At 40.8% G+C, this 21,163-nt stretch overlaps 1 protein-coding gene across 1 annotated transcript in view; it reads left to right on the forward strand.

The window, feature by feature from the left end:
* The window catches only part of LHCGR (luteinizing hormone/choriogonadotropin receptor), an 85,567-nt gene that overhangs the window by 24,683 nt on the left and 39,721 nt on the right, over positions 1 to 21,163 (forward strand). The window contains exons 2-6 of the mRNA XM_043988152.1: positions 7,715 to 7,786; positions 10,168 to 10,242; positions 14,934 to 15,008; positions 19,691 to 19,765; positions 19,854 to 19,931. Coding sequence (XP_043844087.1) covers positions 7,715 to 7,786; positions 10,168 to 10,242; positions 14,934 to 15,008; positions 19,691 to 19,765; positions 19,854 to 19,931 — 375 coding nt within the window. The remainder of the gene's footprint in view (positions 1 to 7,714; positions 7,787 to 10,167; positions 10,243 to 14,933; positions 15,009 to 19,690; positions 19,766 to 19,853; positions 19,932 to 21,163) is intronic.

Raw genomic sequence — 21,163 nt, forward strand, 5'->3', positions numbered from 1 at the left:
GTGAAAGCAAGTAGGGATGTTTACTCTGGAGGAAAAAAAGAACTTGGAGGAGATACATTAATTCTCTCCAAGCATTTAAGGACTGTTACATATAAGAGGAATCATACTTGTTCTCTTTACTCCTGGTGGCATTCCTAATACAATGAATGGGTGGATATCTCTGAGAGATATATTTAGGCTTGCTGTAGATAACAACTCAGCAATTAAAACTGTCTTAAGGTAGAAAGGGCTGCCTTTGTTAATGACAGGCTCTTCCTCATCATAAGGAGCATCATGATATTGAACAGACAGAGCCAGCTAAGAGACAGGAAGAGCTGGGTTCAAGTTCTGGCTAACACATACTACTTGAGTATAAATGGAAAGGCTACTTGATTCTCAGTACCCACAGAAAACCCCATAAGTACAGAATTGGCAAGTTCCCCCTACCATGACCACCAGCAGCAATGGAACTAAAAATTCAGAATCCCACTATTTATTTAGGTACTATTTTATGGCTTGCAAAGCACTTTCCTCACAAGAGTCTGAGGAAGAAGTATGTTACATTGAAAAGAGCACTGAATTTAGAGGCAGAGGCCATGTATTTGAATGTAGGTACTACTACCTACTACTGTTGTTGTTGGTCCTTCATTCTCAAAAAGGACCATGATATGGGGGTGATGTCATGACTTGTACTAAATTGGATTTAAATGAGGGAGGGCTATGCAAGGTCACCAACCTCATTCTCTCCTCCAGAGCCATCTGGGTCCAGTGGCAAGATATATATCAGGACGACTGAAGATGGCCCCAGATGTTTAAGGAGATTGGGGTTAAGTGACTTGCCCAGGGTCACATAGCTAGTAAGTGTCTGAGGTGAGATTTGAACTCAGATCCTCCCAACTTCAGGGCCAGTGCTCTGTCTACTGAGCCACCCACCTGCCCACTACTACTACCTAGTGACCTGAGGAAAGATACTTCTGACCACTAGGTGGGGCATTGGATAAGATCTGAGTTCAAATTTGACCTCAGACATTTACTATTTGTGTGACCTTAGGTTTATCATTTAACATCTGCCTGCCCCAATTTCCTCAAATATAAAATGGCACATATATAAATATAAAATACCTACCAGTATTGTTGTGAGAATCAAATGAAATAATATTTGTATTTAGCATAATGCATGGAACAGAGTAGATGCTTAATAAATGCTTGTCTCCTTTTTTCCTCCTCTGGGCTTGTGAAAAGCAAGGAGGCTGGACTAAGGTCCTTTCTAAGTTCTGAGTCTATGATCCTATCTCTGAGATTCCTTCCAGCTATAAATTCTAGGAAACCTATTTTCTTGACAGTCTATTTGTGTGGTATGTCTTTGAGCAGCAGGGAGCAAGCACAAGAGAGGAAGCATGCTATATTGCCAAAAGAACGGAGAACTGGGGTTTAAATTTCCGGCTTTAATAGGACATGCACAACATGAACAATTTTCTTTACCTCTATGGGCCTTATTTTCCTCACCTGTAAAAAAGAAGGTATCAGACTCATTGAGGAGAATACTAAGATCCCTCCTAGCTCCCAACCCACAGTTATAACTTGCATTATTTAATGGCCACCTTCCTAAAAAAGTTAGTGTGAGACAGATTTTGGAAGTTGAGCCATATCTTCAAGTGAAGAGCTTCCTATTTTTAAAAAAGTCTGTAATAAATCTTTGTTTTACAAAAGATTACTTTCTAAATACAGATGAACTCTCCTTAATTTATTGAGTTGATCTGTAAGTATTTTTCATAGCTCAGGTTTTCTTGGAGAGGCTCGTGGAAGCTTTATCTGTTCTGAAGATGTATCACTGTGAGTCTAGCATGAAACAGTATTTTTTTTAAAAGTCAGTGAATAGATGCTCAAAGAATGTGTGTCTGTATGGGCAGGAAGTGTGTGTGTGTGTGTGTGTGTGTGTGTGTGTGTTTGTGTGTGGAGAGAGAAAGAGAGAGAGAGAGAGAGAGAGAGAGAGAGAGAGAGAGAGAGAGAGAGAAAGGAAAATGCAAATATGACAGACCTTTGGGAAAATTCTAATTTCCCAACTTTCATTAACATTGGCAGGCTGGGTCCCCAGAAAGTAGAAAACTGCTTTTCTCCTCAGGGTTCTTCCTAAGAGTTAGTTTTACACAGCGGTGAGGGGGGGGGGCGGGGGCGGGGTTCTAGTACTGTATCCACAAACCCCCATTCGTTGTATTTCTCATTAATTATTGAGTCAGTATCTTCAAAAAGCTTTTAGGAAAAGAATATTTACTGACATGATATTCTAAGAAAAAATATATAAAAGGCAATCTCCCAAAGTTTGGGGCAAACTCTCCTACAAATAAATACTCAGAGTTCGTTAGGAAAGTGGGCACAAGCTTAAAGTACAAAGGTGGTCAAACACACATGTGATACCAAAGAACTATTGGTGCAGTTGTGAACAGATCCAACCTTTGTGGAGAACAATTTGGAACTATGCCCAAAGGGCTATGAAACTGTGCATACCCAGAAATACCACTACTAGGTCTGTATCCCAGATAGACTTAAAAAAAGTACCATGAGGGAAATTGGTTGGTGGGGGTCCTTAGGTATTCCTCTTTAAAAAATTAAACCCTCTCGCACAGAAATCCAATTAGAATAAAATAATCTTTTATTTAAGTGCTATAGAAAGGGGACCTCAAGAGGAGTCTCAAGGGGAGATAACACAGAGATGATTCTCCTCAAACAGGAGAAAGACCATAGCTTTTATAGATGGTCTATGGGGTGACCACCTGAGCCCTTACTAGGGGTGGACTGGGAGAAGTTGGCCCTCCCTTTTCACTTTTCACTTTATTTTTCTTGTTTGTTGCTTTTTGGTCTGTGTTTTCTTTCATAACACGGGTGATATGAAAATGTGTTTTGCACGACTGCACATGGATAACCTATATCAAACTGTTTGCCTTCTCAAGGAAGGGAAAAGGGAGGAAAGGAGAAGGAGAATTTGGAACTCGAATTTTTTTTTAAATAAATGTTTAAAATTATTTTTACATATAATGGGGGAAAATTTTTAAATTTTTTTTAAAGAGAAGACATGTGGTAAAGGGATACTGGTTACTGGAAGTCCTTCTCTGCCATTGTGGAGTCTTCATAGAGTTCCCCTTAGGTAAATATAGCGTTCTGCTGGGCTCTGAGGACTGGTAACCATGTAGAGTCTTAAAGGTGCCTTTCTTCAATGTCCCTAGTCTAGCATCTGTCTTAATTGGGTGTCTCTTAGCAGCCAGTATAGAAGCTTCTATCAACCACTGCCCTCCAAGGACACTGCCCAGCAAAAGTCACTCAATTAGCTGGGGATAGGGAAAGAAGGACATAGAAATCCTTTCCTCCTCTTCCCCCAAATAATTCTTTCTTGGAGGCTTGGCTGAAGCTGCTCCATCACTAGACAGGAATGCCATGTGCCAAACTAGCTTGCTAGGTTATATAAGAACCCAGTGGAGGGACTTCCTATATGATATCATCCATCTTCATCTAGTGATCAACAGTTCTTCCAAGTTGAGTAAGGCCTTCTTTGCATTTGTTTCCACTTTTCATTGATTGGTTCATTCAAGAAATTTTGACCTTCTGTATTTACATTAATTGAGATGAACCCCACCACTACCACCATTACACACACACACACACACACACACACACACACACGCATGCACATGCACATGCACACACACGTAGCCAAAAGGAAAAAGAGAGGAAGGGAAAGAATAGGGGAATAAGGGAATTACAGAGCATTTGAGCTAGAAGAATTAGAGAAATGTTAGTAATCATCAAGTTCAAACAAATCATTTTACAGTTAAGGAAATTGAGAACCATTTTCCCAAGGTCACACAGCTAGCATGAGGCAAAACTGAAGCTCAAACCCTTATCTACTGCCTCCCACAACAGTATCCTCTCCCCTACATTTCTGTTTCCTAAACCACATCCAATTAAGCAATAGAAATAGGTTAAGCAATAGAAATTTTGAAACAATTAGAGGAAACTGTACTGTGATAAGATAAATGATTTTTAAATAATCTAAATTATTAAAATTATTTCATCTGAACTAATCAGGTTTATCTAAAGATTATACTTTTGATCTGCAATGTCCAACCTTGGAATTTTATGCATAAACACTTTTTTGAGGGGCAACTCATCCCTAAAATATACAATCTAAGAGGATCAGGTTTGAAAAAAACATCAGGTTTGAAAGTCCCCTTGGACTTTCTTTGAAAAAGAGGTGTTTATGGGGCAGCTGGGTGGTGCAGTGGACAGAAACTGGCCCTGGAGTCAAGGGGACCTGGGTTAAAATGTGACCTCAGATGCTTGCTAGCTGTGTGCCCCTGAGCAAGTCACTTAACCCTGATTGCCTGCAAATCCCCCTCCCCCCAAAAAAGAAAAATAGTTGTTTAAAAATGTAAAGGGGGACATATGATTCTCTAACTGACAATACTAGGTCCTACATTCCTACTCTTATCAATTTTCACATCCATCTCAATCTTTTTGTGTCAGAGATTGAGAACTTTTTGCTCTGTATGGCCATCACACTATCTGGGCACCAGGCCTGGTTCTTTACTCTGGGTACTAGATGGCATAGAATTGGGAATATCTCCATTTCTGGCCCCAAAACAACCCCTCCAAATTGTTTCTCTCTATTATAAAACTCCTTCATTGTCTTTCTGACCTTTTCCTTACCTTTGTCTTCTTTTCTTTATGCTTTCTTTGATTTCAGTCAGTCAACAAGTATTTACTAAGCACTACATGTCAGGCATTGTGCTAAGATACAAAGAAAGGCAAAAGATAGTGCCTGTCTTCAAGAAGCTTACAATCTAATGATTTTTGTTCTGTACTGAATCTTCTTAAACAGAAGAGCTTTGGTCCAGCCATTCATTTAATTCACAGAAATTTCAAGAACACAATGTAAGCATAGGATTCATTTTGCAAAAATTCACTTTGCACACAGCCTCCTAAGAAACACATGTGCAGAGTCAAGTGGGTGCAGGTGTATCATTATAGCCCTGCTCAAGGATTCTGATACTCAGCTTTCCACTCCTATGGCCCCCAACTCCTTTCAATCACAGTCACCTGCCCAGCTTCATCTGCTGTTAGCTCAGCATCTCTTCCCCTCAGTCTCTTCATCTTTACCTCCATTCCTGCTGCTTTTTCTGCCCCTTGGCATCAACATTACCTGAGGCCAATTTCATTTTGGCACAAGGAAAGCTCTGCAACACAGTTCCTAGTGATCTAGCATTTCTGCCACTTTTTCTGACCTGTGTCCTGCCTCCCAACCCCCTCAGCTTCTATCTATCAACACCTTCCAGAAACCTCCCTGTTCAAACCTGAGCTCTGAAGCCCTCCTGGGAATCACACCCTACACCCACTGCCATCCTTCTCCTGGGCTGCCTGCAGAGAAGCTGGGACTGCTTTGCTCCCGTTTGCATGAATAAACAGCTCTGAAGAGTTTGGCTGAAGCTTTTATGTAAACTCTCTCCAAAATATGTTCTGTTCTGCATTATCCCTTAGTAATAAAGATTCTGGGATCAGAACTTGGCTGTCAATTTTATTGATGTTGCAGGGGGTACAGTAGAATACAGCTTTCTCTTCTGGAAATTTATTGGCTTGGCAGTGCAGAGAGCAATAAAACCATGTTTTTAATCAGTAAGCCAAGCGGACATGATTCAGAAGAAATATAGGAAGCAAACATGCCATAACAAGAGGACTTTTCTTTCCCGTCGTCCGTGTTCTTACTATAATCCATGTTAAATATTTCCAAGTGTTAAAAGACATATTTAATGGGACCATTTTCGGGAATGAAATTAGAGTACAAAGTCTTGCTTGCCTCTTGTTGGGGGGTCCTGTTACCTGCAAAGCTATTCAATGAAACTACCCACCTGGTACACGCTCACAGGTTTTGTGTTCAGACAGAAGCATCCGATGGGGTGACCTCTAACTGCAAGTAATGGGATGTATTAGGAAGCGCACTGGACAGGAGAATCAGGAGATACAGATTTTTAGTCATGGTTCTTCTGTGAGCAAGACACAATAGATGTATTACCTTGAAAAAGGTACTTAGCCTCTCTGAGACTCCCATTCATGGGATAGGAAAGCATTAAGTGTTTATAATGTGCTCAAAATGGTGCTAAGCACTGGGGATCCAAAAAAAAAAAAAAAGAAAAGCAAGATACTCCCAGCTCTCAAGGAGCTGACATTCTAATTTGAGGATGGGGGGACCAACACATAAAGGAGGGTTCGTGCGTGGGTGACAGAAAATTTTGATATTCTCTCCTTTCAAGAAGCTGACATCTAATGGGGCAAACAACACATTGGAGAGTTTGTGTTTATGTTCACTTCATGGCAAATGGAAAGGTCAAGAAGTATCCAAGCAAGGAAAGTAAAAAAGAAAATAAGACTGGGGGATCTTGGGGAGTAATGGCACAGCAGATGGTCTACCAAGGGGACAGTGGGTTCAACAGTTAGAATGGAGTGGGTAAAAAAATAAAAATAAATAAATAAATAATTTTAAAAAAATTTTTTTTAAAAAGAATGGAGTGGGGATCTCCCAGGGATCTGTGGTGCTGCACTTGATTGTAATTGATCATTGGAGTAATGAGGGTCAATTGTGGAAGGGATAAATAAGTCTGTGGTCCCCCTCACTGGCAGTAGATGTTGCTGGTCTATTTTCTGATAAATGAAGGAGCAGGACTAAATGATATCTAAGGACCCTTTCCACCTGAAATTCTCTGGTTCCTCTGATATGGTCTGAATAGAAAGTTGTGAATGTTACGCTTGACCAAGAGTAAGGGTATAAAATATAACCCTTGCCTCCTCCTTGTGTTAATCTTTTTTTGCATGAGAATCCTGATTTGGAGGATGGGAAAGGTCTGTTCTTTATTAAAGTATAAAGTGATCCTTTTACCATTTCTGTAAGATAGGTGCTTCAGGTATGCTTATTCATGTTTGCAAAGGAAGCAACAGCATCAGAGAAGTTAAATTACTTGCCCAGAGTCACAAAGCTAGTTAACTATCAAATGCAGATTACAAATCTAGTCTCTGCCCCCTGCAAGACTAGCATACTTGTCCCTACAACATGCTGCCTCTTGTCTCTTCTGTCATTCTAGTCCCCTCCCCCACCCCAGAGCAACCACTACAAGACTCTGTATAGACTAGTCAATCTATAAATGTTTATCCAATGAACAATTAGATAGATGAATGAAGTAAATGCATGTGTAAGTTTATCTCTCCATGAAGGTGTTCCAGGGTAAAAATGACCTGAGGGAAGCATCCCTAGTTGAAGATGTGGGTTCCTGGAGATATACAGGAAGTCCCAAAGGTTGGAGAGATTTTGTCAAAAACCCCTGGTTCTTCTGCCATATTACTCCTGTCTACCTTTCTCCAACCTTCCATCTAAGAAATCAAACACCACTACCCCTCTCCCAGTCTCTCTTCCCTACCTGAAGTAACCTGATGTCAGCAACCAATTGTGCTCTTCAAAAGAGACCAATCTAGGCCCGTGACCCTTGCCTTTGATAGAGAGGAATGTCTAAAAAGCAGCCAAGTCCAACAGCTGCACTGCTGGGGGAAGATCAGATTTGTCATGGGGAACTTGAGAACAAGGTGGTCTGATAGGGGGCAATGGGGAGAGGAAGGAAGGTGCACAAGGCCACACATTTATGTAAAAATCTAAAAGCACCCAATCTTGAAATTCCTACTTTTTTTTTTCCTTTTTCAGATCACTTACCTATCTCCCTGTCAAAGTCATCCCATCACAAGCTTTCAGAGGACTTAGTGATGTCTTAATAATGTAAGTTGGTTCCCTTATGCAAAATGACACTCAAAACTGCAATGATTGTTTCTTTTCTTTTAAAGCAATAAGAGAAAGCATGGCTGAAAGGGGATAATTTTTTTTGGGGGGGGGAATGTGTTTAGGAAAGTAAACCCTATTATTTCTGTCTATATCCATACAGCTAGCATCCAGGGACCTTTGAAGGAAAGGTATGATTTTCAGGAGTCATTAAAATCCAGATAATTAACCTCGCTTCAGAGAACTGAATGCATTTTGATAAGTGATGATAAACTTCCCAAGCGGAAAAGGAGATAGATTCCAATCATAAAAACTCTTCTTCTGCAATAGAACAGCTATTCCCCCATGACACATTTTTAGATAACACCCACATCAGAGAAAATGTGTCTGGTATTTTATTGTGCATCTGAGGATAATCTTTGTATCTAAAATATAATAAGTTTATGACAAAAACACAATATTTATAGCCATATTGATGAAAGGAATTTATCAAAAGTGTAATACAGCCTGATAATGCTGTGTTATCTTGTGTCCTCTCAGATCTGACCTTTCTTCCTTTATCCCCAGTGCCTCATCTTTCCAGGCCCAAGCCTCCATCCACACACATAGGCCTTCTAGGATCAAAGTCTCTTCTGGTCGCAATGGCACAGCCAATGGTTTAGAATTCTGAAGAGAGTCAAACTCCATATTTTGGCTTTTTTAGGAAGAAACATTGCAAAAACCAGAAAGGTGCAAACTGACTAGGATAAGTCAAAAGACAAAGACCACAGTTGCTGGGTCTAGGCAGGCACCTTGTTGTACTTTAATATTCACAATAATAATAAACTACATTATGGTGAGTGATTCGAGTAGCCATTGTAGACAGAGCCTTTGGGGGGTTTTTGTTTGTTTTTTTTGTTTTGCCGGCAATGAGGGTTAAGTGACTTGCCTAGGGTCACACAACTAGTAAGTGTCAAGCGGACTCAGGTCCTCCTGAATCCAGGGCCGGTGCTTTATTCACTGTGCCACCCAGCTGCCCCCAACAGAGCCTTCTTGAGGAGTAAGCTTTTCTACCTCCCCTCTTAATGACAGTTTTGGCAGCAGCCCAGAATTCATCTCCAAAAGGCAGGATATAGGATTAGTGCAGTAGAAATGGGGGAGGCACAGTCATAGAACATGATAAGCCCCCATTGGCAGCCCAGGTGGGAGTTTCCAGCTTCCTTTGAGGAGTAGTTTTAAAATATGGAGATCATTAGTAACAATACAAATGGATATAGCTCTTGAAGTTTTACAGTACACTTTCCACTCTGTCTTCTAGAGAACACAAGTATAATTGCTGCCATTTGAAACTGAGTCTTAGAGATTAAGTGACTTGTCTATGATCATACTTAAAAAGTGTTTATGATAGATTCAAACACAGGTCTCCCAACTCTAAATGTTAAGTCTTTATACTTATTATACTAAATGTTAAGTCTTTATACTTATTCCAATGCCACTTAGTTGTTGTTTTTAAATTTCTCCAGAACAAATGCAAACTATTGACAATTTAGCACAAATGAAAAGGAGTCAGAATAGTTATTGACGGTTTATCTCGAAGCAGTCAGAGTGATGTTTGCCCCCAAAGCTTTATCACCCTTTTGGTCAATTAATCAACAAGCATTTATTCAGTGTCTACTATGTGATCTAGGGGCTGAGGATCCAAAGACAAAACTCTTCATTAGGAGAACAGCCATCAGCTCAATAAATAAACCATCAAGCTGACAATAGGTTCAGTGCAGACTCTTGCTCACAACGGACCTTATCTGAGTTCTGTCAAAGCACACACCCTTCTCTGAGCCATTGGCCTTAGGAATACAAAGGTATACAAAAGTACAATTGCATCAATTTGCTATTTTCCCTCTGGCTGTAGATATGATCCTGCATTTGGTCTTTAGTCATAAGACATAGCTAGACACATGCTTTGAGGCACTTTGCCAGTTTGCAGCAATCTCAGTATCTGAGGAGCAACCATCTTAGGTCATCATCTAAATGCATATCAGAACTCCATTTTAGGAGACTCAGTCCTGAGTTGTATCATCATTAATTTGGACAAAATGTTAACGTTCACTCATTTATAGCAAAGCGAGAAACACAGCCGTCTCTAAATCCAGGCCGTCAACAGCTGCAATGGGAGCTGAAAAATGTGCATTTCCACTATACCTGTACTACAGGCGCTCACTCAGCCAGGCTCCTAAAGGGAAGACATTAGCACTTTATGATGCTGCGAATTTTCTGTTCTTTTTTCAAAGAAAACACACAGCGTTTTTGCTTCTTTTAACCCAATTGTTACATGTCACGCACAGCTCATTCTCATGTAGACATGATCATCTGTTTCAAGTTGTATTCTTTGTTTCTCCCCCAAGTGAAATCTCTCAGAGTGACTCGCTGGAAAGGATGGAAGCTAATGCCTTTGACAGCCTCCTCAATTTGTCTGAAATGTAAGTGGTGGCTAACAGATAGTTTATTGCTGTATACGGGTACCCTCGCTAGCCAGAGCCCACTCCATATTTGTATTCAAGCACCTGCTGCAAGGATCCAAGAGGGAAAAAAAAAAACCCAGACTACCACAATTACTGGATTTGGGCAGGCACTAATTTCTCTCACCACAGTGGCCTAGAGGTTGCTATGGTGACAACTGCTTCTCCCTAGGTGCTGTATAAACTCTGAAACATCACGACACAAAGTTGGAAATTAAAATTGGCATGTCAGAGTCGAGCCTGCAGCTTCCATCTCTCTGTTAGGGGAGGTCAGAGGATCATAGATAACAGATTTCAAGCTGGAAGGAGTCTTAGAAACCATCAAGAATAACACCCTCATTTTATACATGAAGAAACAGAGGCATATATAGGTGTAAAATGACTCACTCAGGGTCCCAAAGCTAGTGTCCAAAACTGGATTTGAATCCAGGTCTTCCTAAGTTCAAATCTAGTGCCATATCTAACATACCATGCAGCCTTTCCTTCTAGGTCTGGAGTGCAACAGATAGTGTGGAAATTTTGGTTAAAAGGCACTTTCAGGTTTTCTCCCATCTTTATTGTAAATGTTGAACAAAATCTCTGTCTTCCAAGACTGGACATTCCTTTTGAAACTCAGAGCAAAAAATACCTTAGAGATAATCTCGTTGATATCTTGTGTTTTACAGTTTCAAAAATTAGGGCCCAGAAACCCTAGATCACACAGATAGTTAGTAGAAAAGCCAGGATAAGAATTCAAATCCTCTGACTGCAAGAACTGTGATCTCTCTACTATACTGGGTCAGAAGTTTCTGAGTCCAAACCGTAAACAGCATCTTAGCCCTACCACTTGGGGATATCACTAAAGTCCTTTCCAGCACTCAATCTATGATCCTCCTCTGCTAACACTTGCAAAAAATTAGACATTTATTTTCAAAAAACAATCATATCAGTCATCCAATAAGTGCTTATTAAGTGCCTGTATGTTTGTTGTAAGCACTATGAGAATGGGTCAGTCGGTAGACAGTGCCTGGCGCATAGCAGGTACTTAATAAATGCTTAGTTGACTGGCTGACTGTGAGGGACAGGGGAGAAGGATAAGTTATAATCACAAAATCATAGAATTTCAAGAGTTAGAAGGAAACTCAGTGGCCAACTAGTCCAAGTCATACTTGAAAGTGAATTCCTTCTACAAAACAAAACACACTAGACAAGACATCTTCTAGTACCTGGCTGTCATCATAAACAGAATGCTAGATTTGGAGTCAGAAAGACCTGAATTTGAATGATGCCTTCAAATATTGCCTAGTTATGACACTGGATACTTAACATCTCGGTCAGCCTCATCTGTAAAATGGGGTACGGATAGCAACCACATCCCAGGGTCAATGTGAACAGTAAATGAGACAATATATGTAAAGGACTTTGCAGACCCTAAAGCACTATATAAAGTTGTTTATTATTGTTGTGCTGGTGATAGTGGTTGTTATTTTTGTTGTTGTTAATTCTCCAACCTTTCCTTGAAGATTTCTGAAGAATAGAAAGTCACCATCCCCCCATCTGCTTTGAGATAGTTCTAATTGTAAGGAAGTTTTTCCCTGATATCTTTCCTAAATTAGTCCCTGGCAACTTCCACCCATTGTTCCTACTTCTGTCCGAACAAGTCTATCTTTCCCCTTTTCCATATGACAAGCCTTTCCCCACCCAGCTGCCTCAATTCATCTCTTTCCTGTGCTAAATACCCCGAGGGTTTCCAACCCACAGTCACTGTGGAGCTCACAGATTATGTATTTGGGGAGTTTCGACCTTAGCAGATAAGACTCCATAGATGCTGAACCGTACAGCATGTACAAATAGAGCTTTCTCTTATTTAGGGTCATTTGACTGAACAGAAATATTCTATTTACCCAGTCACCAATCTAACTCAGCCCTTTTTACAACTCAACTAAACTATTCCTCCTAATTGGTCTTCCTGCCTTAGCTCTCTACTAGCCAAACCATCTCCCCCCACCAAAAAAAAAGGACCAAAGTGCTTTTCCTAAAGCACATCTCTAACCATATCATTCTCCTACTCAGAAGACTCCAAGGGTTCCTTACTGACCCTAGGATCAAATATTATTTCATCTTTATTGCATCCTTTTAATATGCCCATTTTTGTGTCAATTGACCAATAAACATTTATTAAGTACCTACTATATGCCAGGGACTGTACTAAGTGGTGGGGATACAAATAGGAAAAAAACAGACAGTCCCAAGCCTCGAGGAGCTTACAATCTAATGGAGTAAGATAAACAGAAAAGGAAACTAAAAGGGAGTGAGGCAAAAATAAATGAAGAAAAAGAAAAAAAAGAAAAAGAAAAATAAAAGGGAGTGAGGAAAGAGGAAAACAAGGTATGGGGGAGGGGTGGTGATGGAGAAGTGATTTTTAAAAGTCCCAAAACAGTACAGTCAGGTAAGAAATATGCCTCATAATGGACCTATTTGTTAGTACAGTAGTATACATGTATATGTATACATACATATAATTTATAAATAAGCTAATATAAGCATAGTAGGGGAGCAGCTAGGTAGTACAGTGGGTAAAGTGCCAGCCCTGGATTCAGGAGGACCTGAGTTCAAATATGACCTCAGACACTTGACACTTACTAGCTGCCTGACCTTGGGCGAGTCACTTAACCCTCATTGCCCTACCAAAAAAAACATATTAGGGATGAACATGCCAATTTTCATATTTTTTACTGATGACCTGTATGATCAGAAAAGCTTGAAGACTAGCAGCCAGTCTAAACTCAGGTCCTCAAGAAAGAATAATGGGAGGTTCAGCAACAGTGAGATCACATGAATCCTGTAGAAGGCCAAGGGCAGAGTAGTTTGGTGGGTGTGGAAATGTAATGGATGTTAGAAAGCCTTCTGTCCAGGGTCACCACTCACACAACAGAGGCTCTATACTAGAGAGAAACCTTAGAGATGTAATGGTTGTAGGAAGACTTTTAGTAATGGCTCCAACCTCATTCAACATCAGAGGATTCACACTAATGAGAAGCCTTAGAAACGTAATTATTTATCTGAAAGATGGCAGAAAGAAATAGAAAGGCCTCATCTGGTGACTACAACTACTTTCCACAGGGAAGAACAACTAGGGAGCAACTGGCTCAGGGTAGGGAGAGTTATCCCAACATCCTACACAGGTGTAATTCTTTTATACTTTCCAAGGCACTTTTTTACAGACATTATAAAAATAGTTGACACTTATATAGTGCTTTAAGGTTCACAAAATGCTTTGTATATATTAGTGCTCCACAAATATAATCTCAGTTGATCCTCACAACAATGCTGTGTTTTGTCGTCTAGTTGTTTCAGTCATGGCGGACTCTTTGTGACCCCCTTTGGGGTTTTCCTGTCACAGACACTGGAGTGATTTGCCATTTCTTTCTCCAGCTCATTTTACAGATGAGGAAATTGAGGCAAGCAGGGCTAAGTGACTTTCCCAGTGTCACACAGCCTTCCTGACTCCAGGCCCCACACTATATATTATGCCACCTAGCTGTCCTTGTGAGACAGCTGCTATAATTACCCTCATCTTACCAATAAGAAAACTGAGACAAACAAAGGTTAAGTGATGTGTCGTACTCTCAGAGCTATTAAGTATCTAAGGCCAAATTTGAACTTCCTGACTCCAGGCCCATTGCCTCTGTGAGACACTCCAGTGGCTGAAGCAGAATGCAAAATCAGGTTTTTCTGACTCCAAGTCCATTATGTCACAGCTGCCTTTGGCTTTTACAACAATTTTTTGAGATAGGAACAACAGTTTGTATCATCTATAGAAAGAATGACTTTACCCTGAGTCACAAAGCTAGTTAATTGCAAAAACACCACTAAGAGCCCAGGCTTCTAGAATATCAAGACAGATTCCTTTCCTCTAACCCAGCCATTCTCAAACTTTTTGGTCTCAGGAACCCTTTATACCGTTAAAAATTACCAAGGAATCCCCTACTACCACCACCAAGAGTTCTTGTTTATGTGGGATATATCTGTGAATATTTACTGGATTCAAAATTAAAATGTCTTAGTATTATTATGACTTTATGGACCCCCTGAAAGGATCTTGGGGCTTCCCAGAGTTCCTTGACCACCAATCTTTGAGAACTGCTGCTGTCGTAGATACATCGTTCCACATAAACCGCTTAAAGTTTAAGTCATGGCACCACATTGGAAGCATCCTGCCTTGAAAAATACAATGGCTAATATATGGGTCTCTCTGGTGCTCACTGAATTTCCCATAACCCTCAGTGTGCAGACTCTACACAATATAAACAACACTCACTCTATTACAGAGCCCTGGAATTACCCCAATCTTAACTAATCCCTGTTGTCCTTTGGGCTGGAACTGCTTCCCACAAAACAAATTTCCTACTGAAATTTTGGGCAATAGTTCGCTCCGAGGCAGAGCAAAACACTAGAGATTCCACCTGCCTTGTAAAGAAAACGGGAGGAGAGTTTACTGGAAATGTGCTAATGAATGCCTTTTGTCATCCCCAGAACCTCCGCACTTCCTCCCAAACATGAAAAAATGCTATATTGGTCCCTGTCCTTTTCAGCCAGCTGCTTTGGGTGCTCTGGAGTCTCAGGTACATGTATCAATTAGATAACTGCTCATTTTCCCTCTCTCTTCACAGATTGATCCAGAATACCAAAAATCTGGTGTACATTGGGCCTGGAGCATTCACAAACCTTCCACGGTTAAAATATCTGTAAGTAATTCTCATTTTCTCAGAAATAGGATTTGGTTTGCTTATCAATAAATGCTAAATCAATTAAAAAGTTGAAAAGAAGCTATTTTACAATGAGAATAATGCACTTAGTATTGCTTGTAAGTTTGGCCTTATTCATAGGCCCTATAGTCATAATATTGTTGGCACAGGAAAAGATCTGAGATTATCAAGTCCCGCTCCCGTAATTAAAGTAAAGAAAACGAGGCCAAGAAATTTAAACGATTTACCAAATAGTCACACAGTTAGTTAGTGGCAGAGCCAAAGTGACCAGAAGCTAGGCCATCTGACTCCCAATTTAGTCCTTTTTCTACTACCCTATAACATTAGACAGGTGTACTGTGAGCCATTCATAGACCTGGTCCTGAAAAGCCGGGTGTCAATTCACAAGCGGAGGCAGCCAGGTAAAAAAAGAGGGGCAGCATTTATAGAGCACCTACTATGTACCAGGAGCTGCGCTAAACCATTTTACAAATAGGCTTTCATTTGATCCTCACAATGGATCCCCATTTACAGCTGAGGAAAAGGAGTAAAAACATCGTATGCTGAATCCTCCAGTTAAGGAGAATAATCTTTTTTGCTTTATGAAAAGTTGCTCCCTATCTTTTTTTGTTCAGTTCAGTTTTTTAATGTTAGGTTTTCTTCATTTCAATTTGAGGAGCATTTACTGAGTGTCTGTTGTGTGCCAGACACTGTACTAAGGCAAAAATGAAGTCCTCCTTGCCCTCAAGAAGCATACTCTCTACTGAAAGGAGACAATAGGCATACCAAGAATTGGGGGTTTAGGGAGCTGGTAAAAGCACTAATAAATAGGTGGGGGAAGCAGGAAAGGCCTCACATGGAGTATAGCACTGGATCTGTGCTTTAAAAGAAAGTAGAGGGGGTGGCTAGGTGGCGCAGTGGATAAAACGCTGGCCCTGGAGTCAGGAGTACCTGAGTTCAAATCCGGCCTCAGACACTTGACACTTACTAGCTGTGTGACCTTGGGCAAGTCACTTAACCCCCATTGCCCCACCAAAAAAAAAAAAGGAAAGTAGAGACTCTACAATGAAATATGCATGCCTGTAGCTCCTGGCACACACTGGGCACTCAACAAATGTTGAGGACCATTTGAGCAAAGGCATGGGAGCAGGAGAAGAAATAAAAAGTAGAGACCGCCTCTCCACTTAGACCCCTTTAGAGCATTGTTAAGTGGTGGTGTTCAGTCATGCCTGACTCTTCACAACCCCATTTAGGGTTTTCTTGGCAGAGATACCGGAGTGGTTTGCCATTTTCTTCTCCAGCTCATTTTAAAGATGAGGAAACTGAGGTGCTGTCTCAGACTGGGAAAGAAGGAGGGCCTGGCTTTCTCAGGGCTTGGTCCAGGCCTAGTTCCATCCTCGCCTCCGTTGTCAATGTCAATATCACAATGCCCTCCTCCATCCGACTGTCCCGCTGATCCTTAGGGCCCTGGGGTGGGGGTGTCTCTGGACCCCCTCTCCTTCCACGGGAGGTGAAGCCCCTGCCTGGAAACCAGGCTCACTCGGGATCCGGAGGCACCGCGACCCGCCTGCCTCGGCCCGGCCGGAGCTCCCGGCGTCGGTCCCGGAGGGCAGCACCGTGAGCTTGGGTCTGTTAAGGGGTAAAATTCTAGCTAAACTGTCTAAAATATCTAATGAGTGGTCGCCAATAAATTATAAGCTTTAGCAAGAGTTAGACTTTTAAGCATTTATTAAGGAGAATAAGAATTTGGTAAAGAGAGAGAAAGGCCTAGATTCCTATCTATTAAAGGGAGAGCACATTTCTAGCTCCGCTCTCCACCAGCGTCCTCAGGAAAGAGCACGAGACTGAGCGCCAGTCTCTTCCTTCCTCCTCCCACTAGCCCGCGTCACTTCCTGACTCCTGGTCTTGCCCTCAAAGACCTTCCCTTCATGGGCAGAACTCTTCTACAGTAAGTATCCAGCAGGTGGCGTTATTCCAATCGTTACAGAGGCAAACAGTGTTAAGTGTCTTGCCCAGGGTCATACACAGCTAGTAAGTATCTATGGCTGGATTTGAACTCGGGAAGATGAGTCTTCCTGACTCCAGGCTTGGCACTCTATGCACTATGGCATCACCTAGTGCACTTAAACTGTGTAAGAGTGTTTTCAATCATATTCAAGAATTCAGCAAACACTTATTAAGTACCTGTTCTAGGCAGCTAGGTGGCGCAGTGGAATAGAGCACTGGTCCTGGAGTCAGGAGGACCTGAGTTCAAATCCAGCCTCAGACACTTAACACTTAGTAGCTGTGTGACCCTAGGCAAGTCACTTAACCCCAATTGCCACACACACACACACACACACACACACACACACACACACACACACACACACAAAAGATTCAAGTACCTGCTCTATACTTGACACAGCCCTAGGTCCTAGGGATACAAATTCAAAAATAAAATCATCCTGGCTCAGAAGGAACTTATATTCTATTTGGGGGGAAGTAACATCTATGCAGAAAAGCTTATATTTATAAGATATACCCATGTATGTAAGGAAGGGAGTAGTAATAACTAGGGACATCAGGGAAGGTCTCATTTATGATATTGTATAAGCTTAGCCTTGAAGGAAGTTGGGATTTCAAGAATTGGAGATGAGGAGGGAATGAATTCTAGACATAGAGGACAGTCTTTGCAAAGGCATGGAATTGGGAAACAATATATGCCAGGAACAGCAACTATGTCTATCTGGCTGGCACAAAGACTGCAAAGGGTATTAAAGAGAAATTAGTCTAGAGAGCCAGGTTGAAGCCAGATTATAAAGTCCTTTAAATTCCAAACACAGAAGTTATCATTTTATCTCAGGGACAATAAGAAGTCACTGAAGCTTCTCAAGTTATGGAGTGACATGTTCAGACGATGTTTCAGAAATCTCTTGTACCTCTATGTGTGGCAGATTGGATAGTTTAAGAGGCTGAAGGCAGGGAAACCAATTAGAAGGCTATGCAATTATCTAGGTGAGAGATGATAATGACCTGAACTGGGATCGTGCTGGCATGAGTGGAGAGAAAGGAATGGATGCAAGAGGTGTTGCAAAGTTAGAATCAACAGGATTTGGCAACTGATTAGATGACAGCAATGGAGAATGAAGAGTCAACCACTATTCCAAGGCTGCAAATCTAGATACCTTTCTAGATAGTGGTTCACTCAACAAAAATAGGGAAGGTTGGAGAAGGGGTGGGTTTGAGGGGGAGATAATGAGTTTGGGATGTCTTTTCGACATCTGTTAGGTAATAGACAATATGGGAACAGAGCTCAGGGGAATGAAGAGGTTTAGAATATCTGGTTTGGAAATCATCTGAACAGGAATGATAATTGAACCTAGTGGAGAGGAAGATAAAATCCCTGAGACAGAGGGTAAAGAGGGAAGAGGGCTTGAGAAAATCTGTTCAAACCCCGACAAAGGGAATAGGATATGGATGACAATCCAGCAAAAGAGAATGAGAAGAACAGTTAAATTATGAGGAAGACAACCAGAAGAAAGAAGTATCATGAAACCACAAGTCAAAGAGAGTACCTAGGTGGAGATAGTGGTTAACGACATCCAATGCTACAATGGGGTCAAGAAGGATAAAGACTAAGAAAAGACCCTTGGAATTAGCAATGAAGAGAGCAAATAAGCAAAAAAGAAAAGAATGGGAATTTGCAGAAATAAGCACAAAAGGGGACAGCTAGGTGGCAAAGTGGATAAAGCACCAGCCCTGGATTCAGGAGGACCTGAGTTCAAATCCAGCCTCAGACACTTGACACTTATTAGCTGTGTGACCCCGGTCAAGTTACTTAACCCTCATTGCCCCACAAACAAAAAAACAAACAAAAAAGAAAGAAAGAAGCACAAAAACAGATTACTAATGGAACCAGAAATTCATCTTTCTTAGGGGAGATTTCTAGTGATTTCTGGAGCCCTCATTTTTCTCATAAATACTCATGAGCTCTATGGGATTATTGACACAGTCCCATGGTATCAGTGACACCTGCTTAATGACTATTGGCTCCAAGAGTGTCAGAGACAAACTAGTTATATAAGAAAACTGGAAATGAAGGAGGACGCTAATAAAGATAGGTGGGGAAAGCCTCGCTAGACATAAATGTATAAAATTATATCTGACCACAATCCCAGTGTGAGTTAAAACCAGCCATGGCACTCACCCTACTGGGTGGGCTAGGGATGAAAAAAGTAATCTCTTAGCTTTACTCCGTACTAAGCAAAGCCTTATTTGAATACTATGTATAGTCTGTGGTCATCACAACAATTATTGTTATCCATAGTAATAGTTCATATTTATATAACATTTGACACTACAATCTGCTTTCCTCTGAGGCAGGCAGGGTAGATATCACTAAACACCCATTTTAGAGATGAAGAAACTAAGGCTCAGACTGCCCAAGGTTCCATGGTTAATAAGTAGAAAATCTGGGATTAGATTCATTTCTGCAATGTCTGTCTGAACTTTACCTTCCCTCATTGCTCTGGTGCTTTTTAGGCTCAGAGAATCTGTGAAACTGAAAGTAGTGTCAAAGTCAAATTCCATAGTCTGGTTTCCCCTTTTACTTCATATGAAGGTGAGTCTTTTGTGGGTTTCCTTTTCATTTTCTCACATCAGTGCCTTAATCCCCCACCCCCTTCACCTTTCTCTTGCAGGAGCATCTGTAACACAGGCATACAAAAGCTCCCAGATGTTACAAAGATTTTCTCAGCTGAATTTAATTTTATTTTGTAAGTACTAGGCTAATTGCTATGCATAACAGTTTCACATTTGTCGTCAAAATTTGGAAAGTAAATATTTCTCATTTCTTTCCTCAAGGGAAATTTGTGATAACTTACACATAACCACCATCCCAGGAAATGCTTTTCAAGGGATGAATAATGAATCTGCAACACTGTAAGTAAACTCCAAGACCCAGGGCCTCATGGGCAACCATAAGTATTTTTCTCACCTCCAGCGCAAGGTTTTCCACTGGTTAGAAGGTTTCTCTTTCTTAACTAAAATTCACTCTCACCACTAACATTGTCCTGTACACGGAGTTAAGAGCAAAAAATAGGGATAATGATTTGTTCAAATTGTGCACAGATCCCAATATAATGAATTGGCTCACTGTGAACTTTGGTAAAGAAGTGATTTGGATAACAGATCTGGCTAAATAACTTTTTATTTCTGTTCAATCGGCAGTGCTTAGACATTAAATAGTCACAGCTTCCGCCTTTTGTATTCATATTCACACTTAACTAGGATGAGGAAACTAATACATGTAGAAGTTAAATGATTTACCCTGGTCACTTAGCTAATAAATGTCGAGGGCAGGATTTGAATTCAGATTTTCCTGACTCCAAGTTCAGCATTTTATGAACTATGCTAGATAATGTATTATTATTATTATTATTATTATTATAAATGATCTACTAAATCATAGATGGGTTGCTATCTCTATCAGTGAAAGGAAGTATGCCACCTAGAATTTCCCCACATGGAAGAAATCACCAATTATCCTTTTCTTTGAATACCATTTTTACCTGAATTCTGTCAGTCTTTTAAATTTTTTTGGCCGGGGGGGGGGGGGGGGGGGGGGGGAATGAGGGTTAAGTGACTTGCCCAGGGTCACACAGCTAGTAAATGTCAAGTGTCTGAGGCTGGATTTGAACCCAGGTCCTCCTGAATCCAGGGACAGTACTTTATCCACTAAACCACCTAGCTGCCCCCTAATTCTGTCAGTCTTAAGACCCATTTCTTCCATGGTTCTCTCAAATGGTTCTCCTACCTATCTGACCACGATTTCTCAGTCTCCTCTACTGGATCATCATCATTCACACACCTACTAAAAAAAAGCATCCCCAAACCTCTGTTCTGGGCCTTCTTACTGATCTCATATACCCAAGGGTTCAATAATGATCTCTTTGCAGATGAGTCACAGATCTATATATTTATTTCCTATCTCTACCCTGAATTCCAATATTCTATCACAAACTGCCTGTTGATCATCTCTACCTGGATGTTCTATAGTAAGCTCAAATGCAATATGCCCAAAACAGAACTCATATTTTCCCCCAAATCTATGATTCCTCCAAACTTCATTATTTCTTTTGCATTTAGTACCATCCTCAGAGTAACACAGCTTC

Source organism: Dromiciops gliroides, chromosome 2 (genome assembly GCF_019393635.1).
Source record: "Dromiciops gliroides isolate mDroGli1 chromosome 2, mDroGli1.pri, whole genome shotgun sequence".
NCBI lineage: Eukaryota > Metazoa > Chordata > Mammalia > Microbiotheria > Microbiotheriidae > Dromiciops > Dromiciops gliroides.